This window comes from Podarcis filfolensis, assembly GCF_964270895.1.
Source record: "Podarcis filfolensis genome assembly, chromosome: 6".
In the NCBI taxonomy this organism is placed as follows: Eukaryota; Metazoa; Chordata; class Lepidosauria; order Squamata; family Lacertidae; genus Podarcis; species Podarcis filfolensis.
The window spans coordinates 3,046,335-3,068,433 of record NC_139609.1 but is presented as its reverse complement, the minus strand read 5'-3'; the positions used below and the strand labels follow the sequence as shown (position 1 = coordinate 3,068,433).

At 43.9% G+C, this 22,099-nt stretch overlaps 2 protein-coding genes across 3 annotated transcripts in view; one reads left to right on the top strand and one right to left on the bottom strand.

Moving 5' to 3' along the window:
* Positions 1–4,279: 4,279 nt before the first annotated feature.
* LOC310765884 (uncharacterized protein) overlaps positions 4,280–22,099 on the bottom strand; it is a 148,474-nt gene continuing 130,654 nt past the window's right edge. The window contains exon 3 of the mRNA XM_083621517.1: positions 4,280–5,000. Coding sequence (XP_083477643.1) covers positions 4,909–5,000 — 92 coding nt within the window. The 3' untranslated portion in view covers positions 4,280–4,908. The remainder of the gene's footprint in view (positions 5,001–22,099) is intronic.
* The window catches only part of ATF6 (activating transcription factor 6), an 83,588-nt gene continuing 67,975 nt past the window's right edge, over positions 6,487–22,099 (top strand). Inside the window, exons 1-9 of one of the 2 annotated variants that reach the window (XM_083621403.1) lie at positions 6,487–6,839; positions 8,849–8,922; positions 12,591–12,678; positions 13,211–13,302; positions 13,970–14,099; positions 15,319–15,525; positions 16,589–16,809; positions 19,152–19,337; positions 19,963–20,054. In XM_083621403.1, the coding sequence (XP_083477529.1) occupies positions 6,797–6,839; positions 8,849–8,922; positions 12,591–12,678; positions 13,211–13,302; positions 13,970–14,099; positions 15,319–15,525; positions 16,589–16,809; positions 19,152–19,337; positions 19,963–20,054 (1,133 nt within the window). In that variant the 5' untranslated portion in view covers positions 6,487–6,796. The remainder of the gene's footprint in view (positions 6,840–8,848; positions 8,923–12,590; positions 12,679–13,210; positions 13,303–13,969; positions 14,100–15,318; positions 15,526–16,588; positions 16,810–19,151; positions 19,338–19,962; positions 20,055–22,099) is intronic. The other variant, XM_083621404.1, reaches the window with a different exon arrangement.

Here is a 22,099-nt window from a genome sequence, read left to right as displayed (position 1 = left end):
CATATAAGGATTTCCGCAGTTTACAGACCATTCCCTTCTGTATCTGCATCCCGTCAGGTGGAAGCATGTATAGCTCCTCCCCCAAAATCCCGTACAAAAAAGCTGTATTAATGTCATGATGGGAAACATGCAGTTTCTCCTCCGCAGCGATCTTGAGCATCAGCCGAATGCTCTCATATTTGACCGTGGGTGAGTAGGTCTCGTGGTAATCCTGCCCTGGTACCTGTGAAAAACCTCTGGCAACCAATCTGGCTTTGTGTCTGACAACTTTGCCATTTTGGTCTGTCTTGGCCTTGAAGACCCATTTGCTGCCAACCAGTCTCATCCCTGGGACTACCGGTACCAGCTCCCAAGTCTGGTTCCTGTTCAAGGAATCAACTTCAGCCTTCATGGCATTAAGCCAAGGCTCAGCATCTTTAGAGGTTAACTCCTGGACCTCTTTGAAGCTTGAAGGTTCCCACACCTTCTCTGAGCTACTAAGAACAGCAGTTGCCGTCTTAGCAAACTCATCAGCAAATCTCTTTGGAGGTTTGCCTTTAGTCGCCCTTTCAGACCTGCGAACTAGACGCATGTCTTCTGGACTCATCTCCTCCTTCTTAGGAGAAAAGTGACCAATGGTGAACAGTGGTTCTTCCAGTTCATTGTCAGACGCATCAGATGGTCTGACTGAGGCCTTTGCGCTCTTGTAGTCTGCTGTGTCATCACTGTCACTGACAGCAGCAGCAGCGCCGCCCACTGAACTGGAATCCGAACTCTGATCATCATCATCATCCTCAGTTTCCTCAGCTTTCTCAGCATGATCTGCTTTCGTCACATCACCTTCATCCTCCTCTGGGTAACTCTGGAAAATTCCCACATTTTCCCCCCACTTAGGATTGTACTCAACACTCCTTGTGAACTTTATGGATTTAGAGTTAGTCATCCATACTTTGTATGCACCTTTTTCGTACCCCATGAACAAACCATGTGCCCCACGCTTCCCAAGCTTGTTGCTTTGTGGGGTGTGTACCCACATGTTAGAACCAAAGATTCTCAAGTGCTTGGTGTTAGGTTTCTTACCAAACATTTTCTCATAGGGAGTGCAGCCAATAGGTGATGACAGTCTGCGATTAAAAGTGTAAACAAAATTCGAGAGAGCCTCCCCCCAAAACTTCTCAGGGAGGTTGGCATCATGCAACAAGGTTTTTATTCCTTGCAGCAACGTTTGATTTGCTCTCTCCGCAAGCCCATTTATCCATGGCGATCTAGGCGTTGACAAGTCATGCTGGATTCCCTTCTCAGTCAGGAAAGCTTCAAACTGCTGAGAAGTGAACTCCCCGCCCCGATCAGTAAACAGACAGCCAATACGTTTACCATGAGCATTCTCCAACCAAGCACAGAATGCCTTGATCTTAGGAAATGCTTGCGATTTCTGCTCGAGCACAAACACATGAATGTACCTGGAAAAAGAATCAATTAGAACCATGAAGTACCTTGCTCCCATGGGAAACAGAGCTCTCAGCTGCCGACTCCCTGGCTCCCCCTGGAGGCTGGAATGCTGCCTGGGATGACATCACAGTCAGCTCCCCCTGCAGCTTGCAACCGGTGCCCTCGGCATCCCTGCATTCACTCGCATTCTGGGAAACAGCCAGGACCTCCGATGCAGTCAAACTCTGGGCTGGGATGACTGGCAGATGGGCTATCTTCAAAGCATTCCACATCTGACGTGCAGTCGTGTTGCCAGCTAGCGTAGCAATTTCCTCCAGAGAGACGGACAAGACTATTACGTCTATGGCTCTCGAATTCTGAGCCTCCCATCTCCCTGTCAGAGGAACTGGAGGGGCTTCACTCACAGTTTGCCACACTCCAAACTGACGCAGCAAACTCTCACACCATTTTGCCCAGGTCTCATAATTGTTCCGATTTAACTTTGGGCACTCAGCAGCTTCAGAGGCTTGGAAAAACTCCATTCCAGCTCTTAACTTTGGCCGTGAGTCTTCTTCACTTCAGAGACTCCTTATCTTGGCACCCATAAATCACGAAGCCTGCTTGGCTCGGCTCCCAGGCCAATTAGGCCAGCCGGACATCAAAGAGGCTGCCGCGGCAACAGAAAAGCCTCTGCTTTCGCTTTTCCCACACATACCTCAGCAGTCTGTCGCAGTCTTACTCTCCTGTAAGTGCCGTGAATCTGGGCCCATAACCTGTTGTTGGGATACTGCCAGAGAGATAAGGTCCATCGGAGCCCCCAAGCTCGGTGCCGGACGATCCATCGACCTCCCGTAGTCACGCAGTATCAGCAATTTAGCGACACTAAGCCTCTGGCTTAGTGCACACTCTAACAGCAGAATTCACACAGCAAAAGTTGCACAAGCATGAGAGCATATTTACAGTTTATTTGGCGTTGGTCAGAACAAAGAAAACATGACCGTCTGCTCCGACTGCTCAGGCAAAACAGCAGAAAACGAAAGCAACAGAAGACATAAACATCCTGTGAACAGGAAATACGCAGGCTGTGACACAAACATCCTGCTCCCTTTTAAGGTGGAACGGAAATATCCTAACACTTTCTCATGGCAAGAGCCCGTCAACCGTGGTCTCCCTTGGACCTCCTCCCCTGGAGGTTTTAAAGCAGAGATTGGATGGCCATCTGTCGTGGATACGTTAGCTGAGATTCCTGTGTTGCAGGGATCTGGACTACCAGATGATCCTTGGGGTCCCTTCCAGATCTACGATTCCAGGAATATAATGAGTTTGGATTTGGATTTGATATCCCGCTTTATCACTACCCAAAGGAGTCTCAAAGCGGCCAACAATCTCCTTTCCCTTCCTCCCCCACAATAAACACTCTGTGAGGTGAGTGAGGCTGAGAGACTTCAGAGAAGTGTGACTGGCCCAAGGTCACCCAGCAGCTGCATGTGGAGGAGCGGAGATGCGAACCCGGTTCCCCAGATTACGAGACTACCGCTCTTAACCACTACACCACACTGGCTCTCACACCACACTGGCTCTCAATGAGCCGTTACCAGACGCCCCTCATTGCCGGGGACAGTCCCAGGACAAAATCTGTCCCCGGAATGTCCCCGGATTCTAATTAATGTCCCCTGATTTGTTCCCAGAGAGTGGTGGCTGTTACGGCGTCGGCAGCTTTGACAATGTTTGTGTGCGCAAGGCGAGCCCCAGGCAGTGAGCAGCACACACCCAAACTCCGCTCGCTCCCGCCCCTCCTGGAGCAGCCGACAGGCGCTTGGGCTGAACCTCGGCACACCTGCGGCGGCCTCTCCGCTCCTCCGACCTCGTGGTGGGCTGCGGGGCCTGTCAATCACGCCCCACGTTCCCTACTCCCCGGACTCCAACGCTCGCCCCTGAACTTGCACAGCCAAGCGCAGCAGAGCCCGTTGGAGCGCCCCCCCTGCCCTCTCAGGTAGCCTGGAAGATGGTGGCAGCGAGAGGTGCTGTTGCTGCTGCTGTCACTGGTGTGGACGGCTGGGCTGCTTTAGGCGAGCGGGAAAATTTTCCCCCACTCCCACCCTCCTCCTCCTCCTCCTCCTGCTTCCGCTTCTTCATTGCTGTTTCGGCGGGAACCGATGCCGGGGACAGCCTTGCCGTGAGGGCTGAGGGGAGACGCAGAGGGCACGTGGTTTATGATGCTCCTTCTCAAATGTCTCAATTTGAGAGGGGTGCGGATGAAAGGAAAGGATCGCTGATGGCGGTCATAAAGGCTGGGCACATTTATTGCCCAACCAAAGGAGACAAACCCCCTCCCGCCTCCTCGCACTATTTCTGGGTTAGTGGAGTGTGTAACCTGAAGCGTATGTAACCTGAAGCGTATGTAACCCGAGGTACCACTGTAGCTTTGGTTATCTATCCATTTGTATTTCTCATGTGCCTTTTTCTAGGACAACCTGACTCTCTGTCCTCTCTCTACCCCTCCTTTTTTCTTTCCTTCCTTCCTTCCTTTCCGGTGACGATATCTGAGTGGTTTCACAGTCATCTCATCTGTGCTTGCCAGCATGGGATCTTGAGGTGCTGCCCTTGACTCCGCTTGCGGGGCCTGGGTGTACGGGGTGCCCCTGGAGAGAATTCCCCTCCCACTTGGGAGGCTTCCGCTGGCAAGGTGGGTGTGCAGGTGAATGCAGACAGGAAGGCTGGTGATCTCTCACTGCCCTGCCCTTCTCTTCTTTATAGTTTATGATTTTCAGTTTTATACATTCCAATAATTTTACAAACATTTTAACATTTCAAAACTTCACTTCCCCCTCTTTCTGCTGTCCCCCCCCCATGTTTCCTGCATATCCAAATGAATTAATTTGTTCATCTATTCAAGTACTTTAAATATATACAGTGGTACCTCGGGTTAAGAACTTAATTCGTTCTGGAGGTCTGTTCTTAACCTGAAACTGTTCTTAACCTGAAGCACCACTTTAGCTAATGGGGCCTCCTGCTGCTGCCACTGCGCTGCCGGAACATGATTTCTGTTCTCATCCTGAAGCAAAGTTCTTAACCCGAGGTAATATTTCTGGGTTAGCGGAGTCTGTAACCTGAAGTGTATGTAACCTGAAGCGTATGTAACCTGAGGTACCACTGTATACTCTTATAAAACTGCAGGTTATTACAATGTTTTTATCTGTTTACAGTTTATTTGTAAATCTCCAATAAACAATTTCCATTATTTTATAAACAGTTGGTTATCTTGCTTTCTTATTTTCCCGGTAAGTTTCGCCATTTCGGCATGTTCCATAACTTTTTGTATCCATTCTTCTTTCGCTGGGACGTATTCTTCTTCTTTCCATTTTTGGGCAAGTAACTTTCTTGCCCATCCTCACAACTGTTGGGAAAAAGAACCCCCGGGGATAAAAGCATGATCAAAGACTAGCATATTTGCATTCCAAACTTTATTTAAATCCATACAAAAATTATTTTCAAATTTCTTTAGATACTTGGAATTGTGGGGAGGGGGGAACTGGGCGTGGGAGGGGGGGTAAGATCTCCGCTCGAGCTGCTGGTCTCACTGCTGCCGTTGCCTGGAAGAGAAAAGAAGAGAAAGGATTCTTAATATTTTAATTGATTATTATGCTGATAACCCATCTTTCTGCTCCCTCTGCCCCCGTCCCACCGCCAGATTTTCTCTGGCCTCTCTGTTCCTGAAGAAGAAAGATCAATACTCACCATCCACGTTGGTATCGGTGGACTCCATCCCCTGGTCGCATGGTCTCACAAAAATCGATCGGATCTTCACCTTCTCCTTTCCGTCTTTCATGACGTTTACCTCCTCCTTCCACTCATCTCCTTCCTCCTTCTGGCAGACCAGGGGATGTATCTTGGGCAACCGGCAGCAGGAGACCAGCAGCCCGCGGAGCCTCCTCAGACTTCGGAACCTAGGGAAGAAGAGGAAACAGTTAGGAAATGGGTTCTAGAGATCTCTGTGCTGGATTTGGAGCACCTGGCAGCTAAACCTCCCCTACGTTTCAGAAAGAAGGAGAAATCCTACTTACACTTGACACGAAGAGAGTCTCTGAATTCTCTCCCACAACATCTTTGCTCTCCCTCACTTGCTATCCTCAAATGGTTGCTCTTCCCAAAGTGCTCAGCCAAGTCACTCAGCAGGGGGACGTGTCACAATGGAGGACATGACCCCGTTACTTTAGCTATCTTGCTTAATAACGGGCATTGTTCCCCTTCACATTCACTTTTCAAATCTATCTTTCAGTGGGTTAAGCGGTTTTATTCCATTTATTTAGAAAAGATCTCGAGCTGGCTTCATCCAGCACGGTGCATTTCTGGACAGGACAGGAAACCCCTTGCAAACACCCCCCTTTTCAGCACGCTGGGGTCACCAAGGGAAAGCACTTCTGGCCTCGACTACGGCTGCTGTTTCTCACTTCATAGTTCAAAATAACCCCTCTCCACACCCTGTAGTAATCTGTCCAGTATTAGGTTTCAATGTACCCCAAGCTCTACATTGGCTATTAAAAACTGGTTGAAACCATTTTATTTCATTCACAAAAGAAAACCTGACATGGGATTCTGATCAAGGTTTATAGACAAAGGGTGAGACATTTATTGATCCTTTTTGTAAGTTATGATTTGTCTACTTTAGTGTATTATTTATATATAGTAATCAAGAAGGGGTTGGGGTGGGAAGCAGTTTTGAATATGAAAATGGTGGGTGGCTGTCATGAGTTCAGATCCATTTCATAGAATCATGGAGTCTTAGAGTTGGAAGGGAGCCAAGGGTCATCTAGTCCAACCCCCTGCAATGCAGGAATTTCAGCGACAGCATCCCTGACAGATGGCCATCCAGCCTCTGGTTAGAAACCTCCAAGGAAGGAGAGTCCACCACCTTCCAAGGGAGTCTGTTCGACTGCCAAACAGCTCTTACTGCTCTGAAAGGTTTTCACGAATGTTTAGTCGGAATCTCCTTGGCAGATGGCCATCCAAGCTCTGCTGGAAAACCTCCCAGGAAAGAGGTGGACGGCATAAGGAAGGTTGGGACACGGAGGAGGAGGATTTTGAGAGCGCGGGGCTGCGGGGGGACCTGCAAGAGGCCAGAGCGAAGCGCAGGCCCGTCGAGGGGGAGATCTGCTCTGCTTTTTATTCAAAGTATTGATGGCGAGGCGAACCGGTTCGCACGCCAGAAAGCCCGCCTGAGGCAGTGCCTGAAAGGCTTCGGCGGCCCTTCCTCCCTCCCTCCGCCTTCTGGCTGGGGCTGCCGGGCCTCGCCGTCGGAGGCGGGGCGCCTGGCTGACAGGAAGTACACGTGTGTGACTGGAATCCCACGAGCTGTGCGTGCAATCCCGGAAGCGGCAGGCGAAGCGAGATGGCGGCGGCCGTGGCCGGGTGGGAGCCGGGCGGCGAGTGGGGTAAGGCGCGCGCCCGGCTGGGCAGCTGAGGGGGCCGCGGGGACGGGGCCCCCTCCGTCTCTCTCCCCGCCCCCAAGCTCGGTTTGCCGGTGAATTTTCTTTCTGTCTCCCCCCCCCCAATCCTGTGAGGAACAGTTTAGGGCCGGACGGGAGCAGGGCCAGCCCACCCAGGCTGCCCGGGGCGCCAGGACCCTCGGGGGGGGGGCAGACCCAGCCCCCGTCAAGGGCCGCCTCCCCCCGGGCAGCCTCTTGGCAAATGTCCGTTTCTTCCTCGCTTGGCTCCTGCTGTGGACTTCCCCTCTGGCGGGGCGGGGGGGGCACCCTTTTGTGCTTCGCCCCAGATGCCAAAATGCCTTGGGCCCATTAGGAGTGACTGGCTGGCATAAGCCCGGTTTCCCTGACCCCTCGCCTCGCAGTCTTTTATGCTTACTTGCTTTGCTTATTGAATGCCTGTGCCGCCCTTCGCCCAGGGACAGAGGCATCCCCTCCTCCAGTGCAGCACCTGACATTAGAGTTGTGTTGAAAGATTCAGGACAGAGGAAAGGAAGTGCATAGTTAAACCTGTGGAACTCCATCCCACAGGAGGCAAAGAGGATTGGAGGAGAGGGCTGGCAGTGGCTACTAACCAGGATGGCTATGCTCTGCCTCCACAATTTCTTCTGAATACCAGTTGCTGGGGACTATGGGAATGGAGAGTGCTCTTGTGCATGGATCCTGCTCACTGGTTTCCCACAGGCAGATACCTGGTTGGCCATTGTGAGTACAGGATGCTGGACTAGATAGGCCGTTGCCTATTCTTATGTTCTTACATTAGTGCTTACGTATATGCTTTCATGGACGCGGGTGGCGCTGTGGGTTAAACCACAGAGCCTAGGACTTGCTGATAAGAAGGTCGGTGGTTCGAATCCCCACGACGGGGTGAGCTCCCGTTGCTCGGTCCCTGCTCCTGCCATCCTAGCAGTTTGAAAGCACATCAAGGTGCAAGTAGATAAATAGGTACCGCTCTGGCGGGAAGGTAAACGGCGTTTCTGTGCGCTGCTCTGGTTCGCCAGAAGTGGCTTAGTCATGCTGGCCACATGACCCGGAAGCTGTACGCCGGCTCCCTTGGCCAGTAAAGCAAGATGAGCGCCGCAACCCCACAACTGGACCTAATGGTCAGGGGTCCCTTTACCTTTACCTATATTCTTTCATATGAATTGCCTCATAACCCCCCCCCCCAACAGACACACATACACACGTAATCAGGTATTAGAAGGGGGTTCTGAGGGATAATATGCTACTTAAGGCCCGCAAGGCATCTTTCTTTGGTTTACATAGTCAATATACTGGCTTTTGGAGTGGGGGTGGAATTAAGACTGCAGTCCTGAACATCTTTACTTGCAATTAAATGTTTCTAAAAAATCAGTGGAATCTATTTGAAGTAAACTTCGTACATGAACATTCTCTTGTTGATTCTGACAATCTCTTTAAGCCTCCTCAGGTCTCTTTTAAAGCTCTTATTGGCACTGAAGTGTTCCTTCTTGTGTCTATATGTCTCCTATCATCCCATGGTAAATGAGAGCTTTGGAGTGAAATTAAATTGATAAATGGCATGTAGGAAAGAAAAGTGTTCATCCTTCTCTCTCCATGCTGATCACTGAATTCTGTTGTCTCCAGTCAGTCATAGATCACTTATTCTTTCTTAACTTGACCCAAAGAGTACTGCTTGAAGAATAATCCTCTGTAAATTGCAACACAGTTATTCTGTCCTGTATATTTTGCCTGCTTAGTAAACAGTTCCTACCTGGACAAGTGTATATCTTTTATAAAAAAATAATCCTGAATTTTGGAAGCAGTAAATTAATCATAGTAAACACTTGAGTCATGTGTACCCGCTGCAGTACTTGCAGGATAGAGAATTAGTGGTTTCTCAATTCTGGGTAACAGGAAAACTGACTATCAGTACCTGCTCAGCTTTGACTTGCATGCCTTAATGTTCTCTCCCCTTCATGTTGATTTACATCCTACAGAGTCTCTTCTCTTCACTGAAATTGGTGATCTGATAGAAGATGAATTGCAGCTAAATGCAGAGAATGAAACTTATGTAAGTCGTTGTAGTATGGATAGTTGCATGACCCTACAGTGTATTTAATCAACATGTAAAACTCCCTTGGTTTTAGTTAGTACAGTATTTGTTGCTTGCACACGTTACAACTTTTCCTAGTGCAATATTATTTCTCTCCTGCACTAGCACAAATTTGGAAGCATTTCTTTCTACATAGTTATTTCTACTTAATGCATGCATGCAGCTTAATTTAGCAATCAGTAACACAACCATATTCTGACTTGCACTTTCAACAGTGTGTTTATTACCATTGCACAAGAGAACGTAAGTGAAGCTTTGTATTTTTAACATTTTCTGTGAATCCCTTTGGTATGAATTGACTATTCAACAAACTCCTTACTTATCTTCAGTTGCAATCTTGCTGGTGCTCGTTTGTATTTAAAAGTTGAAATATGTTCATAGTCAATCCCTGTAATGTTGGGTGCTTTTATGATAATACTGTAACCTTAAAATGTGGCTTTGAAACCTGGGACTTCTTGTTTTTCTGGAACTGGAGAAAAGTAAAATATTAACTTTTAAAACATATTTAAGCTGCTGTGTAGGCTTAAAATGATCTTGAGATGTGCTCAATTGATAGTTTTTATTGAAAAGCTCTTTCTCTTCAGTAGCACATAGATGCTTTAAAAACATAAGTAGTATTTATTTTTTTACTCTCTATGTGTAAGAAATGCATATTCATGTATGAATTCTGCCTCCAATTTGTTTGTATGTAACAAATGTTCTGCGTGTGCTGGCAGGTATGTATTGGATGTGTTAGGCAACCAGCTTTTAGCTTTATGGCCTTAGTATGTTGTTTTATCTGATTCTATGTAAACATTTATTTCAACATTTGATATCCAGAATGTGTGCAGCATATATTATCTTGGAATAACCATTTAAGCACACAATACTGTATTGTTAATGTTTGGACAGCCTGAAATTTCAAACTCAGAAGTCATGGGCTGCTAATGAACATAGTGGAAAATGTACAGAAAACCATTTTAGGTTCAAATAGGCAAGGTGTTCTGTAGCTCTCCAGCCATATCTAGAAAGACTTGACATATGCATCTGGTGAACAGGTGATCTAGATTCTAGGAATCTAGACTTAAGAGATGTAAAGGGAATAAATAAAGGCTGAGGACATGTTGAAACTGATGCCTCTCACAAATGCCTGAGCATTTTCAGACTAAGACCCTCATTTAACTTCAGCCTGCTTGATAGATTATTGTTAGCAAAAGTAAATGAAGTAGTGGGTGATATCAACTGTTTTCTCATATTAGAACTATTTAAATTTTGGAACATGTCTAAATTATGTTTCATTTCAGTGGGTCTACTCCGAGTCAAACTTAGTTGAATGCCCAGTATTTTAAAAAAATATTTTTTATTGAGTTTTCAATTTTCTATATTTCAAAATAAACATTTTACAAACTTTAAAATATCCAATGACTTCCCTTCTTCTCCTTTCATAGTTCATATTACATATCGTACTTTCCCGCATAATTTCCTTAACCATTCAAATCAATTTTCCACTTTTACATCAATCAAATACTGTTTTCTCTGTTGAATTTATCTTAATACTGCCAGCATTTTCAGCTGTGTACAATTGTTTTCCATATATTCAATATTTTCCAGTCTTCTTTAAATATATGTTCTTCTAGCTCTATTATTCTGCATGTTAAGCCTGTAAGTTCTGCATATTCTAGCATCTTAAGTTGCCTATCCTCTTTACAAGGGACCTCACTCACTTTCCATTTTGGGGCTAACAGAACATTTTTAAACCAGACAACCTTTCTAAAACTTTTTTTCTAAAACATGTTTTTGACCAACATTTTGGTTTTGTCTGAATTAATTTTAAAACCTGCCACTTCCCCAAGCCTTTTAATTTCTTCTAGCGCTTTGGGAACGCTCTCCAATGGTTGTTCCAATGTTAACACCACATCATCAGCAAATGCCCTTAATTTATAGACCCTTCATCCCACTTCAAAACCTTTAATTTTCCTATTTCTTCTTATATTCTGAAGCAATATTTCTAACCTCAAGATAAATAACAACGGAGATAGGGGACAACCTTGTCTAGTTCCTTTTCTTATTTGACATTTTTCTGAGAGAATATTATTTACTAATATATTTGCAGACTGAATAGCATAAATTGTTTTAATTCCTGCTAGAAATGAATTACCTGTCTCCATCTTTTCTAAAACCTTGATCATAAATGACCAGGAAATATTATCAAAGGCTTTCTCCATGTCTAGAAAGATTAATTTTTTCATTCCTTCCAGGTACTCAAATTAATTACATTTCTTATTTTATATTTCATTTGTCGGCTTGGTATAAAACTGGCCTGGTCTCTGTGGACTGACTTGGTCAATGTCCTTTTCAATCTATCAGCCAAAATTGTGGCAAATAGTTTATAGTCACAATTCAACAAAGAAATAGGTCTATAATTCTTAGTCTTTGTTAGATCACTATCTTGTTTAGGGATCAAAGTAATAAATGCATCTTTCCAAGAAGCTGAAACAGTGCCAGTCACCAAAATTCTATTCATGGTGTATGTAAGTGGTTCTATAAGTACATCCTGAAACTTTTTAAAATAAATTGTGGTAAGTCCATCTGGTCTTGATGCTTTGCCCATCTTCATTCAGTTTATTGCCACCTGCAGTTCCAAAATCAATATTGGTGCATTCAAAATTACAGTGGTACCTCAGGTTAAGTACTTAATTCGTTCTGGAGGTCTGTTCTTAACCTGAAGCACCACTTTAGCTAATGGGGCCTTCTGCTGCTTCTGCGCTGGTGGTGCACGATTTCTGTTCTCATCCTGAAGCAAAGTTCTTAGCCTGAGGTAATATTTCTGGGTTAGCGGAGTCTGTAACCTGAAGCGTATGTAACCTGAAGCGTATGTAACCCGAGGTACCACTGTACTGTTTTTCTTTAGACACTCAGGTATATTATAATCACTCAAATAAGAGTCCATTTTCTTAATACCCTCCTCCTCACAACAATATAAAGAAGTGTAAAAAAATGTCCTTTAAAATATAGAAGTGGTTATAGGCAGTGTAGTGGTTATAGTCATGGGGTTTTTCCCCCTTAAGGGTCATTCATTTAAGCTTCTCAATTTGACCAGCCTATCCCCTTCCCTTATTTGCGATGGCAGACTTTTTTTGTTACCTTGATTTCTTCAAACAGCTTGTTCCCTTGCAGGGCAGACTCCATTTTTGTTCTCCAGTCAATACACCAAATAGATCCAATAGTTCAAAATAATTCAGAATTAATCCTTTTGTTCCTTTGGTTAAATTTTGGGAAATTTTCCACTCCTGAGAGAGGAATGACAAGGCTGCTTGCTGTTGGAGTGCGTTAGAGCCCAGTGACCACGGCTCAACCACTGGGATGACCTGGCTCCTGGTGGAACCAAGCGGACCCATTGGGAGCTCGCTTTGGTCACTGTGGGACCCCTCAATGTCCTGGTCATCTCCAGGACCTTCTTTGGGGTGCTTGTTGCCTCTGAGCTACCCCAAAACTCCAAAAAAGCAGCAGCCGGGTCACTGCGATAGCAGCACCTGCTTCCTTCTCCCCTTGCAGCAAACCGGAAGTCTACCTAGTATTTCTTGAATATACTGCTTATTCAGTTTGCTTCTCTCTCTCTTTCTAATTTTGCTCACTTTAATTTGTAGGAAAACAATCTTTCTGATTTTGACTTTGACTTGGATCTGATACATTGGGACTTGGACTCCTGTGATGTTTCAAAGCAGATCCCAGCAGGTAATCTCCGGATGGGTTGCTCATCGCAAAATATTAGATGCTGCTTCTGAAATATACCCATTTTTAACACAGCTTAAGTGCTTGGCATTGACACGGTAGTAATGAGACCTCTTGCATAAGATAACATTAGAGGAGCCCTGGTGGATCAGACCAAAGGCCTTTTTTGTCCAGCATTCTGTTCTTGCAGTGGACAACCGAATGCACAAGCAGGACCTGAGTGCAACAACACTCTGTTGTGCTGACTTTAAACCATAATGAATTCTCCCTAAATCAATGGAAAATCTATTTGCTCATATCCTGATAGTCTGGATATGGGGAAAGTAGTCTGATCCAAGGGGAAATGATGTATAAGGTTCCTAACGTCATGCTATGTTTTAATCTTTCTAAAGAAGGGACACTGGGGAACCCAAACACTCAAACCAAAGAGGATATTAACTCATTAAATCTATTTCAGCATCATACTTACAGTCCAGATTTCTACACATAGAGGCACCTGTTTAGTCTTACATTCATTTACATCCTCATTTTGCAGATGTAGACTGTGAAGTGGAGCCCCCCTCGCCAGCCACTTCAGCTGATTCAGTTCCTTCTCCTCTATCTGTGGATTCTCCGGCACATGTACCTGTAAGCAGCTGAACATTTTGTGCTAGTCACATCCAGTGGGGTAGCATTTAATGGAGTTAGAATTCAGAGCTATATGTAGTTTTTGAAGTTGCATAGAAGCGATTGCTTTTCGCCTCTGCTATGTAACTTCCATGTTCTTCTGCTGATGTTTTCTAGAAAATACCTGGGAGCAAACCAGAATTAAGGCTCTGCTGCAGTAGGAATGATGCAAGGAATAAATTATTGTACTCTCTCCTTGAGGTTAAGGGCAGGTGACTTGCCCAAGGCCATTTGAGTGAGTCTTTGACTGATTCGATATTTGCCTACGAATTTTCCAAACCTAGAGACTGATATGGTTCATTGCAAGTCCTCACCTATTACAATTCATGGTTTTTATTAACTGAAATTCTATTTGGGGCTGCTGTACATTCTCCCCCTCAACCTCCGCACCCTTTAATCCACCATTTCCAGCTACTGTGATAACTGCAGATACTGGGTATAAATGGCTTACATAGGACTTAATGAGCTGGGTTGGGATCTTGAAGATTTAGCATAGCATGCCATAGATAGCGTGTGAAAAGAGTGCAGATTTGAAAATAGACTTTTTATTAGCATGTGTTCGTCTTCTACTTATTTATTGCAACTGTAATTGGCTCATTTTGTTTCATTTTTGTTTTTACTTTCTCAGGAGGGGGTAGAGCTGGGCTCCAGTTCCCACCCATCGCCTGTGTCTTTGTATGACAGGAGCTCTCAAAGTCTTTCCTCACCTGTAGGACGAAAGGAGAAGAAGCCTCCACCCAGAACAGCAAACCGCTCAGGTATAGCAGATATGTTTGCTCTGGCCATCTTCATTATAGGAGTCATAATCCTGGCCTCTCCCATTAAATATTTTTTTATAATAATATTTATTAAAGTTTCAAAAAAGTTACAAAAATAAGAAAAAAAGAAGCAAAAAATACAAAATACAGAAAAGTAAAAACATTATAAGTGTGACTGAGAATTAGGGCTGTCACTCAGTTTAAAATAGCTGAGAAAATGAATTGTATGAGTTTTAATTGATCAGTATATATGCGTAAGTTTGCATATGTATAAACAGTAGTTCTAAAGAAAGAGTCATTCTTCATTTTTAAGAGCTGTATCAGAAGCATCAGCACCGTAGATGAGGCATTAGCTCCTGTGTCAGTGATGATTCCTACTACCTGCAGCTTTTGTAAATAATTGTATTAAAAATCGTTAGCAATATTTTAAAATTTTGACACAGAATTATTTGGCATCTTTAAAAACCTTAAGACCATTCACTAAACCCTGTGTATTGGACACTTGAAATGTGCTATATAAATTGCTATTGCTGATGTTAGTGATCTGTCCCCTTTTTCATCTAGCTTCCTTTTCTGGTTGTTGATTCTTAGAGGGGGCTTGCAGTGACCTCCTGATGTCACAAACATTAGAATTAAAGGATGGTTGCTTACACAAGTTCAACATATATAAAGCTAGTTTGAAATGTACATGTTTTTAATAGTTTTAATCATAAGTAGCTTCCAGGTTTTGTTGATATTTAAAAGCAGATTTTGTGCTTAAGGCTATCTTGAATAGCCTTGAAATGCATCATCTGATGCATTTTCTATTGGAGGGATTCGTACCTCAGTAGCAGAGCATCCAGATAGGAGTTCCCTTGTCTGAAACTCTAGAGAATCGCTGCTAGTTAGTGTAGTCCCAAAAAGAAAAAACTCAACAACTCTGACAATGGGTAGATCAATGCCAGTTTTTTTATACTGTGAGTAGATCACAGTCTCTTGGAAGCTGGACGTCTCTGGCGTAGACAATACTGAACTAGATCAACACAAGGGTCTGATTATATAAGGCAGCTTCCTATGTTCTTGCTTTCCTCCCTGCTCTCCTGCCCATGCTGTCACCTCTGTTGAGGTGCATGACTGCTTATCTTCATGCTAATGCATGTCCTGGATAAAAAGGAACCAGTAATTGTAATCTTTTTGGAAGAGCACTTCAATTTCAATCCAGTTTCATTCTGTTCTCCAGCAAATGGATCTTCTGTGACCTCCAGTCGATGTAGTCAGCCAGCCTCCAAACCTTTGGTTCAACCTAAACCTTTGTTGCCTGCCTTTCGGGAGCCTCAGACCGGCCTCAGTGTTCATGCAAAAGCTATTGTCATTCCAGCTCTTCAAACACTCTTGGCACTGCCAAAGCAGCAACCAGTTGTTGCTATCCAGCCAGCACCTGCAAAAGGTATGTGAGCAGTTGGTGGAGGGTGGAAAGCTTGGCTCTCATGTGTGAAAAAGAAACTGGATCAATGCCAGTTTTCTTAAGCAAAGTGGGTTGCCAGTGTTTTTAAATTGCTTTAATATAGAACTATCTTTAATGTACGCAGTTAAGCAGCTTCTGGCTCATTATGCATGTTCAGTTTTGGCACCCAGTGGTGAAATGGTCAAGTACTACTTTGTAGGTCTTTTCTATAGTAAGACCAAGGATGCAAAGAGCCATCTATGTGCCCAAGCACAGATGACTTTTAAAAGCATTGTGAGTTAATGGAAGATGCAAACTTTAAACATTTATCAGTTGTCTTTCAACATTTTTTTTTAAAGATCTCCACATGATTTACAAAGAAGAACGTACCCATCAATTACTGTATACATTAGTACACTTCAGCAGCCAAGGTGGAATGTCTGGCTGGTAAACATTCCTGGGAAACCACACCCTCCTCCAGGGTTCTTCCTGCTCAAGGAACCATCTACATACAGTAGCTTAATAATGATGTCTAAGTGACACCTCTGTGTTCAGAGGCAGTATTTCTCTGATTACCTGATACTGAGTCATAATCAATAAGAAATACACCTCCAGCTTTCTTCTGCTTCTAAGCTTCCTGACAGTATTTGATGGGCCACTGCTTAAAATCTAGGGCTGGACTAGAAGACTCTTTGGTCTGATTTGGCAGAGACTGTTAAGCAGCTTCTTTGCCACCTTGTAACTTTTTTAAAAACTGAAGGTAGTATCCAAAGTGATATATGTTATGGCCCAGAGTGTACTGCTTAAAAGGTGGGAGGGGGTATCACCGGGCAACTGCAACTCATTGGGTGTTACTAAAGGAAATCTTTGCATCCCATCCTAGGAGACAGAATGTCTAGGATTTGAAATGTTTTTCTAGGTCTGGCATCAGTGTTAAGTTTCAACTTTGGGCAATAAATCAGTTCTCCTCTTGATACAGCTGCCAAGGGACAAGACTTAACATGCATAGAAATCTGTTTTTTTGTGTGATAAATCAGTTCTGCAGTGCTGTTTCTCTCTATTTCAGGTCAGCCGGTAATGCTTTCTCAGCCTGCCATGGTGCATTTTCAGGCACCCGCAATCCTTCCTGCCACTAATCCAGCCATTGCTGTCACTGGTGGAGTCGCACAACTACCAGGCCATGCTGTAAATGTATTGCCGCAAACTGTAGGAAAGAGTTTGACCTCCGGAAAACTTACTGAGGCTAAGCCTCTTCTTCATGCTGCTTCCCCAAATACTAGCATGGATGTAAGTTCTTTCTAACAAAAGTTTGTAATTGGCCCTTGCACCTAGAGAGTTTTTGCTGCAAATCTTCTTTTAGGATTCCAAGAAAACTTGTAGAGCACCATTAGCAACAATTCAGGGCTCTTCTAGGGATTATAGAGACAGAAGTTCAAAAAAAAAAAAAAAGGTTAAGTTTATGTATGTGACAACAGCAGCTCGGATACTTTATGCACAGAAATTGAAAGATGAAGAAGTTCCTACCAGAGAATAATGGATAGGCAAAGTGATAGGCTATTCTGAATCAGCAAAGCTGACATGTAAAATAAGAGAACTTAATGATGATTGTTTTATGGTGGAATGGAAGCCTTTTTTGGACTATTTAAAGAGCTATAATATGATGAATTCATGAGCAGGATTTGAACTATGAGCAACAGAAATAATTAAAGATTATTGCATTATGGTTATGTGAAATTTGTGGAAATATAATAAAATATATTTTAAAAAGTGATCCCACCCACACATTAGGATTATGAAGGAAACACAGAACTGGATACACTGTTTCCACCATTATGCCTATTTCCTATTTCCAGTGTTGTGCCTGATCTGTTTTCCTGACTTACTCATTTCCTGATTTTTTCTCCTGGAGGTGGATGTGGCTGCAAGGATGCGCCAGTTTGAGCCATCCTCTTCCCTGCCCCAAGGTTTTATCAATCCCCTTAAAAGAAAAATCTGTATGTAGATGGCATTGTTGAACTTCTTTTTCCCAGTTATGCTGAAGTTATTGTTGGAATATTGAGTGTGGTTGCAGAGCAGAGGAGCAAAGCTTTGTTGAGCTGTTTTTTTCTGTACCAGGAGACACAGTCCCCACCCTCCCTGGAAGTTGCTGCTTTAGGAATTTTGCGAGCCATCTTAGGGCTAGCCACACATCTCCATTTTTTTTTGTCCAATTTTCAGCCACTTAAAAAAGATGCAGCACTTGGAAATGCAGGTGAAAACTAAAACCTTCTCTCCCAATTTCCCTCTCCGACCAGAAAACTGCAAGTTGTCCCCAATCCCAGTAATGATGCTGCGAGACACAAGAGTTGGGTTCAATAGAGGACTGCAACTGCATTGAATGAGTTTTCACTCGTCTGCAATATAGATAAAAACTGGTTAGATGCCCTGTCTTCCCATACTTCCCCAGTAGGCAGTAATTATCACTGCGGTGGTAAAACTATGACTGGGCTGGACCACTTCAAACTGAAGGTCTACATGGGGATGGAATGCAGGGAATGCCCTGCATTTTAAAAAGTCAGGGACAATTTTAAACAATGTTAGAACTTTGTTTTTATCCTAGGTTTTGGTGTGGAAAGATTGTGGGGGCATAGAGGAGCATGTCGTCAGAAGTAGTGCAGTTCAGTGAGAACTAAGCCTCTGTCACATGTTGTTAATTAGATTTATATACTGCCCTTCATCATAAGATCCTGGGGTGGTTCATAGAATGCCACCTGTTGACTTGCTTGTTTGGCTGACCCCTTCACTTCTCTCACACCTTAATGGCATGTCAGGTAGCTTCTGGTGCCATTCACCTGGTGCCTTGGGGTCATTGAGGCTGACAGGATCCAAGAGTGCTTCCAGTTCCAGGTTTCCCTCAAGCCAGGGAGACTTGAAAATTTAGCTTCATTGAGCCTCTCTCTTCATCAGCCTGCTGATTCAGAAAGCATAGCAGTGTGTCCTGCCTCCCCCCCCCCCCCGCTTTGTCAATTGTCACCAGATTGTAAACATAACCAGGCAACATGTCTCTGACTAAGCTAGATAGGAAGGAACCCACAACACTCCCAGAGAAGAGTAAAAGCTCCATTTCCCTTAAAGAAACACAAGCCAAAATATTGGGGGCTTCCCAGCGGTGTTCTGTGGGAATAAATTGCAAGATTATTTGCAGAGCATTTAAATGCTAGATTAGCCAAGGCTGAAATACAAGCTATAAAACATTGTAAATAGCCAAGACTGAAATGCAAGCCTTAAAACATTTCAGGAGAGTTTGGCTTGTGTATTACAAATAAATAGGATTATTAAATAAAGCTGTGTCTGACTGAAAAGAACACCGTGGTTTTAAATGCAGTGTTGCTTACATGGTGAATGCATCTTAATCAAATTTAGAGAAGGTTGAAGTTGAAATAAGAGTTCTGGATCAAAGCAACAAGAGCCGTGGTAAGAATCTCCTGAATTTCATGTTTCTTTTTTCCAATAAACAATTTTGTTGGCTCCCTCCCCCCAATTTCCCCTCTCCCAATGTGTAACTTCATTGCTTATGTAACAACGTGCCCCTTTCTTTGCAAGTATGATAGCATTATAGCATTAACAAGTTCCCTGTCCCTCATTCATAGATGAATGTTCTGAGACGGCAGCAACGTATGATAAAGAACCGTGAATCAGCTTGTCAATCACGCAGGAAGAAAAAAGAATATATGCTGGGTTTGGAGGCTAGGTTGAAGTCAGCCTTGTTGGAGAACGATCACCTTAAGAGAGAGAATAGCACTCTGAAGAGGCAGCTGGATGAACTGGCAGTGGAGGTAGGTGTGGGGTTGTGAGAAATAAGCATGTTGATGGAGATTGTTTACTGTGGTAATGTGCTGACAAGGGAACCTGGATTAATAAGCATTTCTAGGCTGGGGAATCTGCTGATCATGGTAACTTCTGCTTTATATGGATTCAGATGTGGTTGATCACTCTGCATCCTCTTCTTCACTTGCCCTTGTGCCACTTAAGAACCAAGGCTTTGGGACCTAGATCAGTTGAAGGAGGGCATTGGGAGCATTGCCCTCTGTACGTATGCAGAATCTTTAATGCTATCTAAATTGGAGGGTAGACATGTTCAGCTTTGAGGATTCGCATGAGGATTCAAGGCCCTCTCTGCCAAGAATATGGGGTCACTTAAGCAATCTGAAGTATGTTGAGAAGGATGCCATTGAAAGATCAAATAGAGTTCTGTTTTCCCTGATGGTTGTTAATCAAGATCACAGCTGATGCTGTATTTGGGTGAATATGTGAGGATTGTCAACAATATTAAGTCACTATGATTGATGCTGCAACCCCCTTTTGGCACAAATAATAATGGCATTCTTAATGTTGGAAGAAGTGGAAAAATGCTGTCTGCATTCACTCTTACTTTTCTGTAATGCTTTTCTTCTTTTCCAGAACCAGAATCTCAAAGGCTCCCCTCCAAAGAGAAGAGCACTCTGTGTGATGGTGCTCCTAGCCTTCGTAATGCTGAATTATGACAGACTAAGGTGAGGCTCCTTTCCAACACCCACAACAACAATATACCCAGAGGTGGTTTCAAAACAGAGGTGCATCCTTTGATTTTTATTCTCAAGCTCTGGTGGCTTACTGAGGTCAGTAGGTAAAATCTCCTAATTGCTGATATCTCACTACAGCGTGAATCCACAGGACAGCATTTTTCAGTAAACCTGGCCAACACTTTGGGTGAATCAGTTGCTCATACTAGAATCTGCAACAGCACCTATTGCAATGTATGGAGACTGCAAGGCAGAAGCACAAAGGTTCTTTGCCATTTCAAACCAGCATGGAAAGGGTTCCCTGATGACAGAAAGTTTGAAAATAAAGTTAGACAATGACAGTGTCAGGAGCAAGCTTTTCTCTTATGTTTATACTTCTGGAAGATCCAGTGATAACTTTGAGCCATCACATTAAAAAGAGTGTGGCTGTTGTTTTCCCTCACATGGACTAATTCTGTATTTGTCAGTAGCTGGATGGATTATTCTTCTGAAATGCAGATCTCTCACTGGTGCCTTTGCCATCCATATCGGTGCCCTTCCATGGAAAGTGAGGCAAGGTTGTATGGGAAATGCATCTTGAGAATGTTATATATGAGAAGTAGTGCGAGCGAATAGAGACACTCTGAATTTCTGCCCTCTAATAGTGGAAAAAGGATGGCCAGAGTCACTCATTGAACTGGGCCAGTTTATGTCGGACACAACCGCCTGGCTTTTGAGCAGTCAGTCAGAAAAGATAATATCACTTGTGGGATCTCTGCTTTTCAAGAAATCAAGGGGGAAATTTGGACAAAGAGCTATTTAATGTTGAGAGCCATTAGTTTAGCTGGCGAAAGAGAAACTCTTCACACTTGCCACTGTGTAGTGTGGCAGTCTACAGATGTTGATCTAAAAACTCTTTGCAGACTAAGACTGTAACCCTGTGTACACTATTGAACATGGTGAGGCTCACTTTGAGTGACTATAGAATAATAGAATCGTAGAGTTGGAAGGGATCCTGAGGATTATCTAGTCCAGCCCTCTGCAGTGCAGGAATATGCAGCTGCCCCATACAGGGATTGAATCTGCAGCCTTGGCATTATCAGCACCATGCTCTAGCCAAGTGTACGTTTGTGCTGCATGCTGTTTATAGTCAAAGCAAAAAAATCAGGTTGTCCTGTACCGGGGTAATGAAGCAGTGACCACTCTCTTTCCGAAAAGAGAGAGGCCAGCAGTTATTTGTATCTGTATTCAGCACTGATTGGAAGATGAAAGATTCCAATGTTTATTCTAAAGTGGCCCAGTAGATGGTGCCTTAACCAGGTTAATTTGCAAGAATGGGCTGGCTGGAGCAAGTGTTGTGGAAGTTCTGTCCGAAGGGGGAGCAGTCTCTGCTCCTGGCATTTGCCAGCCCTTGTCAGTTTTTCATTTATGGTGTTGGAAGCTTCCCAGCTCTAATTCAAGGATTATTTTGTCCTCAGAAAACTTTTATAACCAGGCATATGTTTCAGATGATATCACTGTTGGCTGGAGCAGAGCAGTTACTGTACTGCTTAGATTTTTAAAAAAAAATCTGACATTTTAATTGCACAAGAGTTTGTTTTTTGGCCAGATTTACAAATCAGACCCAGTTAAGTTTGCTGGCATAGATGGATTTCCAATCCATCAGTTTGACAGAGAAAGTGTCACTGGGCAAACGTGTGCTTTGCTAATCAAGGAAGATGGAGGGCAGGCTCTCTGCTGCACCCATGCTCTTACCCACCATCTGATTTCACAAGGTGGCTGATTATCCTTTGCTCTCCCCTTGAATTTCACCAATTCTGATCACAAGAGTAGGGAATAATTACATTTTTACCCTGCCTTTCTTCCAGGGGGCTCAGGATGCACATGGTATTAATTTTATCTCCTTCCCCCCTACCCAAGTAGGCTAGGACAATTTTTACCAGCCTCATCTTCTTTTCCTGTTGCTAACCATAGCTTTGTATTAATTGTATTGGCAGGAAGCATGTGTGCAAGATCCTCTGCATACTTGGTTTGCAAATATTTTTTCACACCACGGT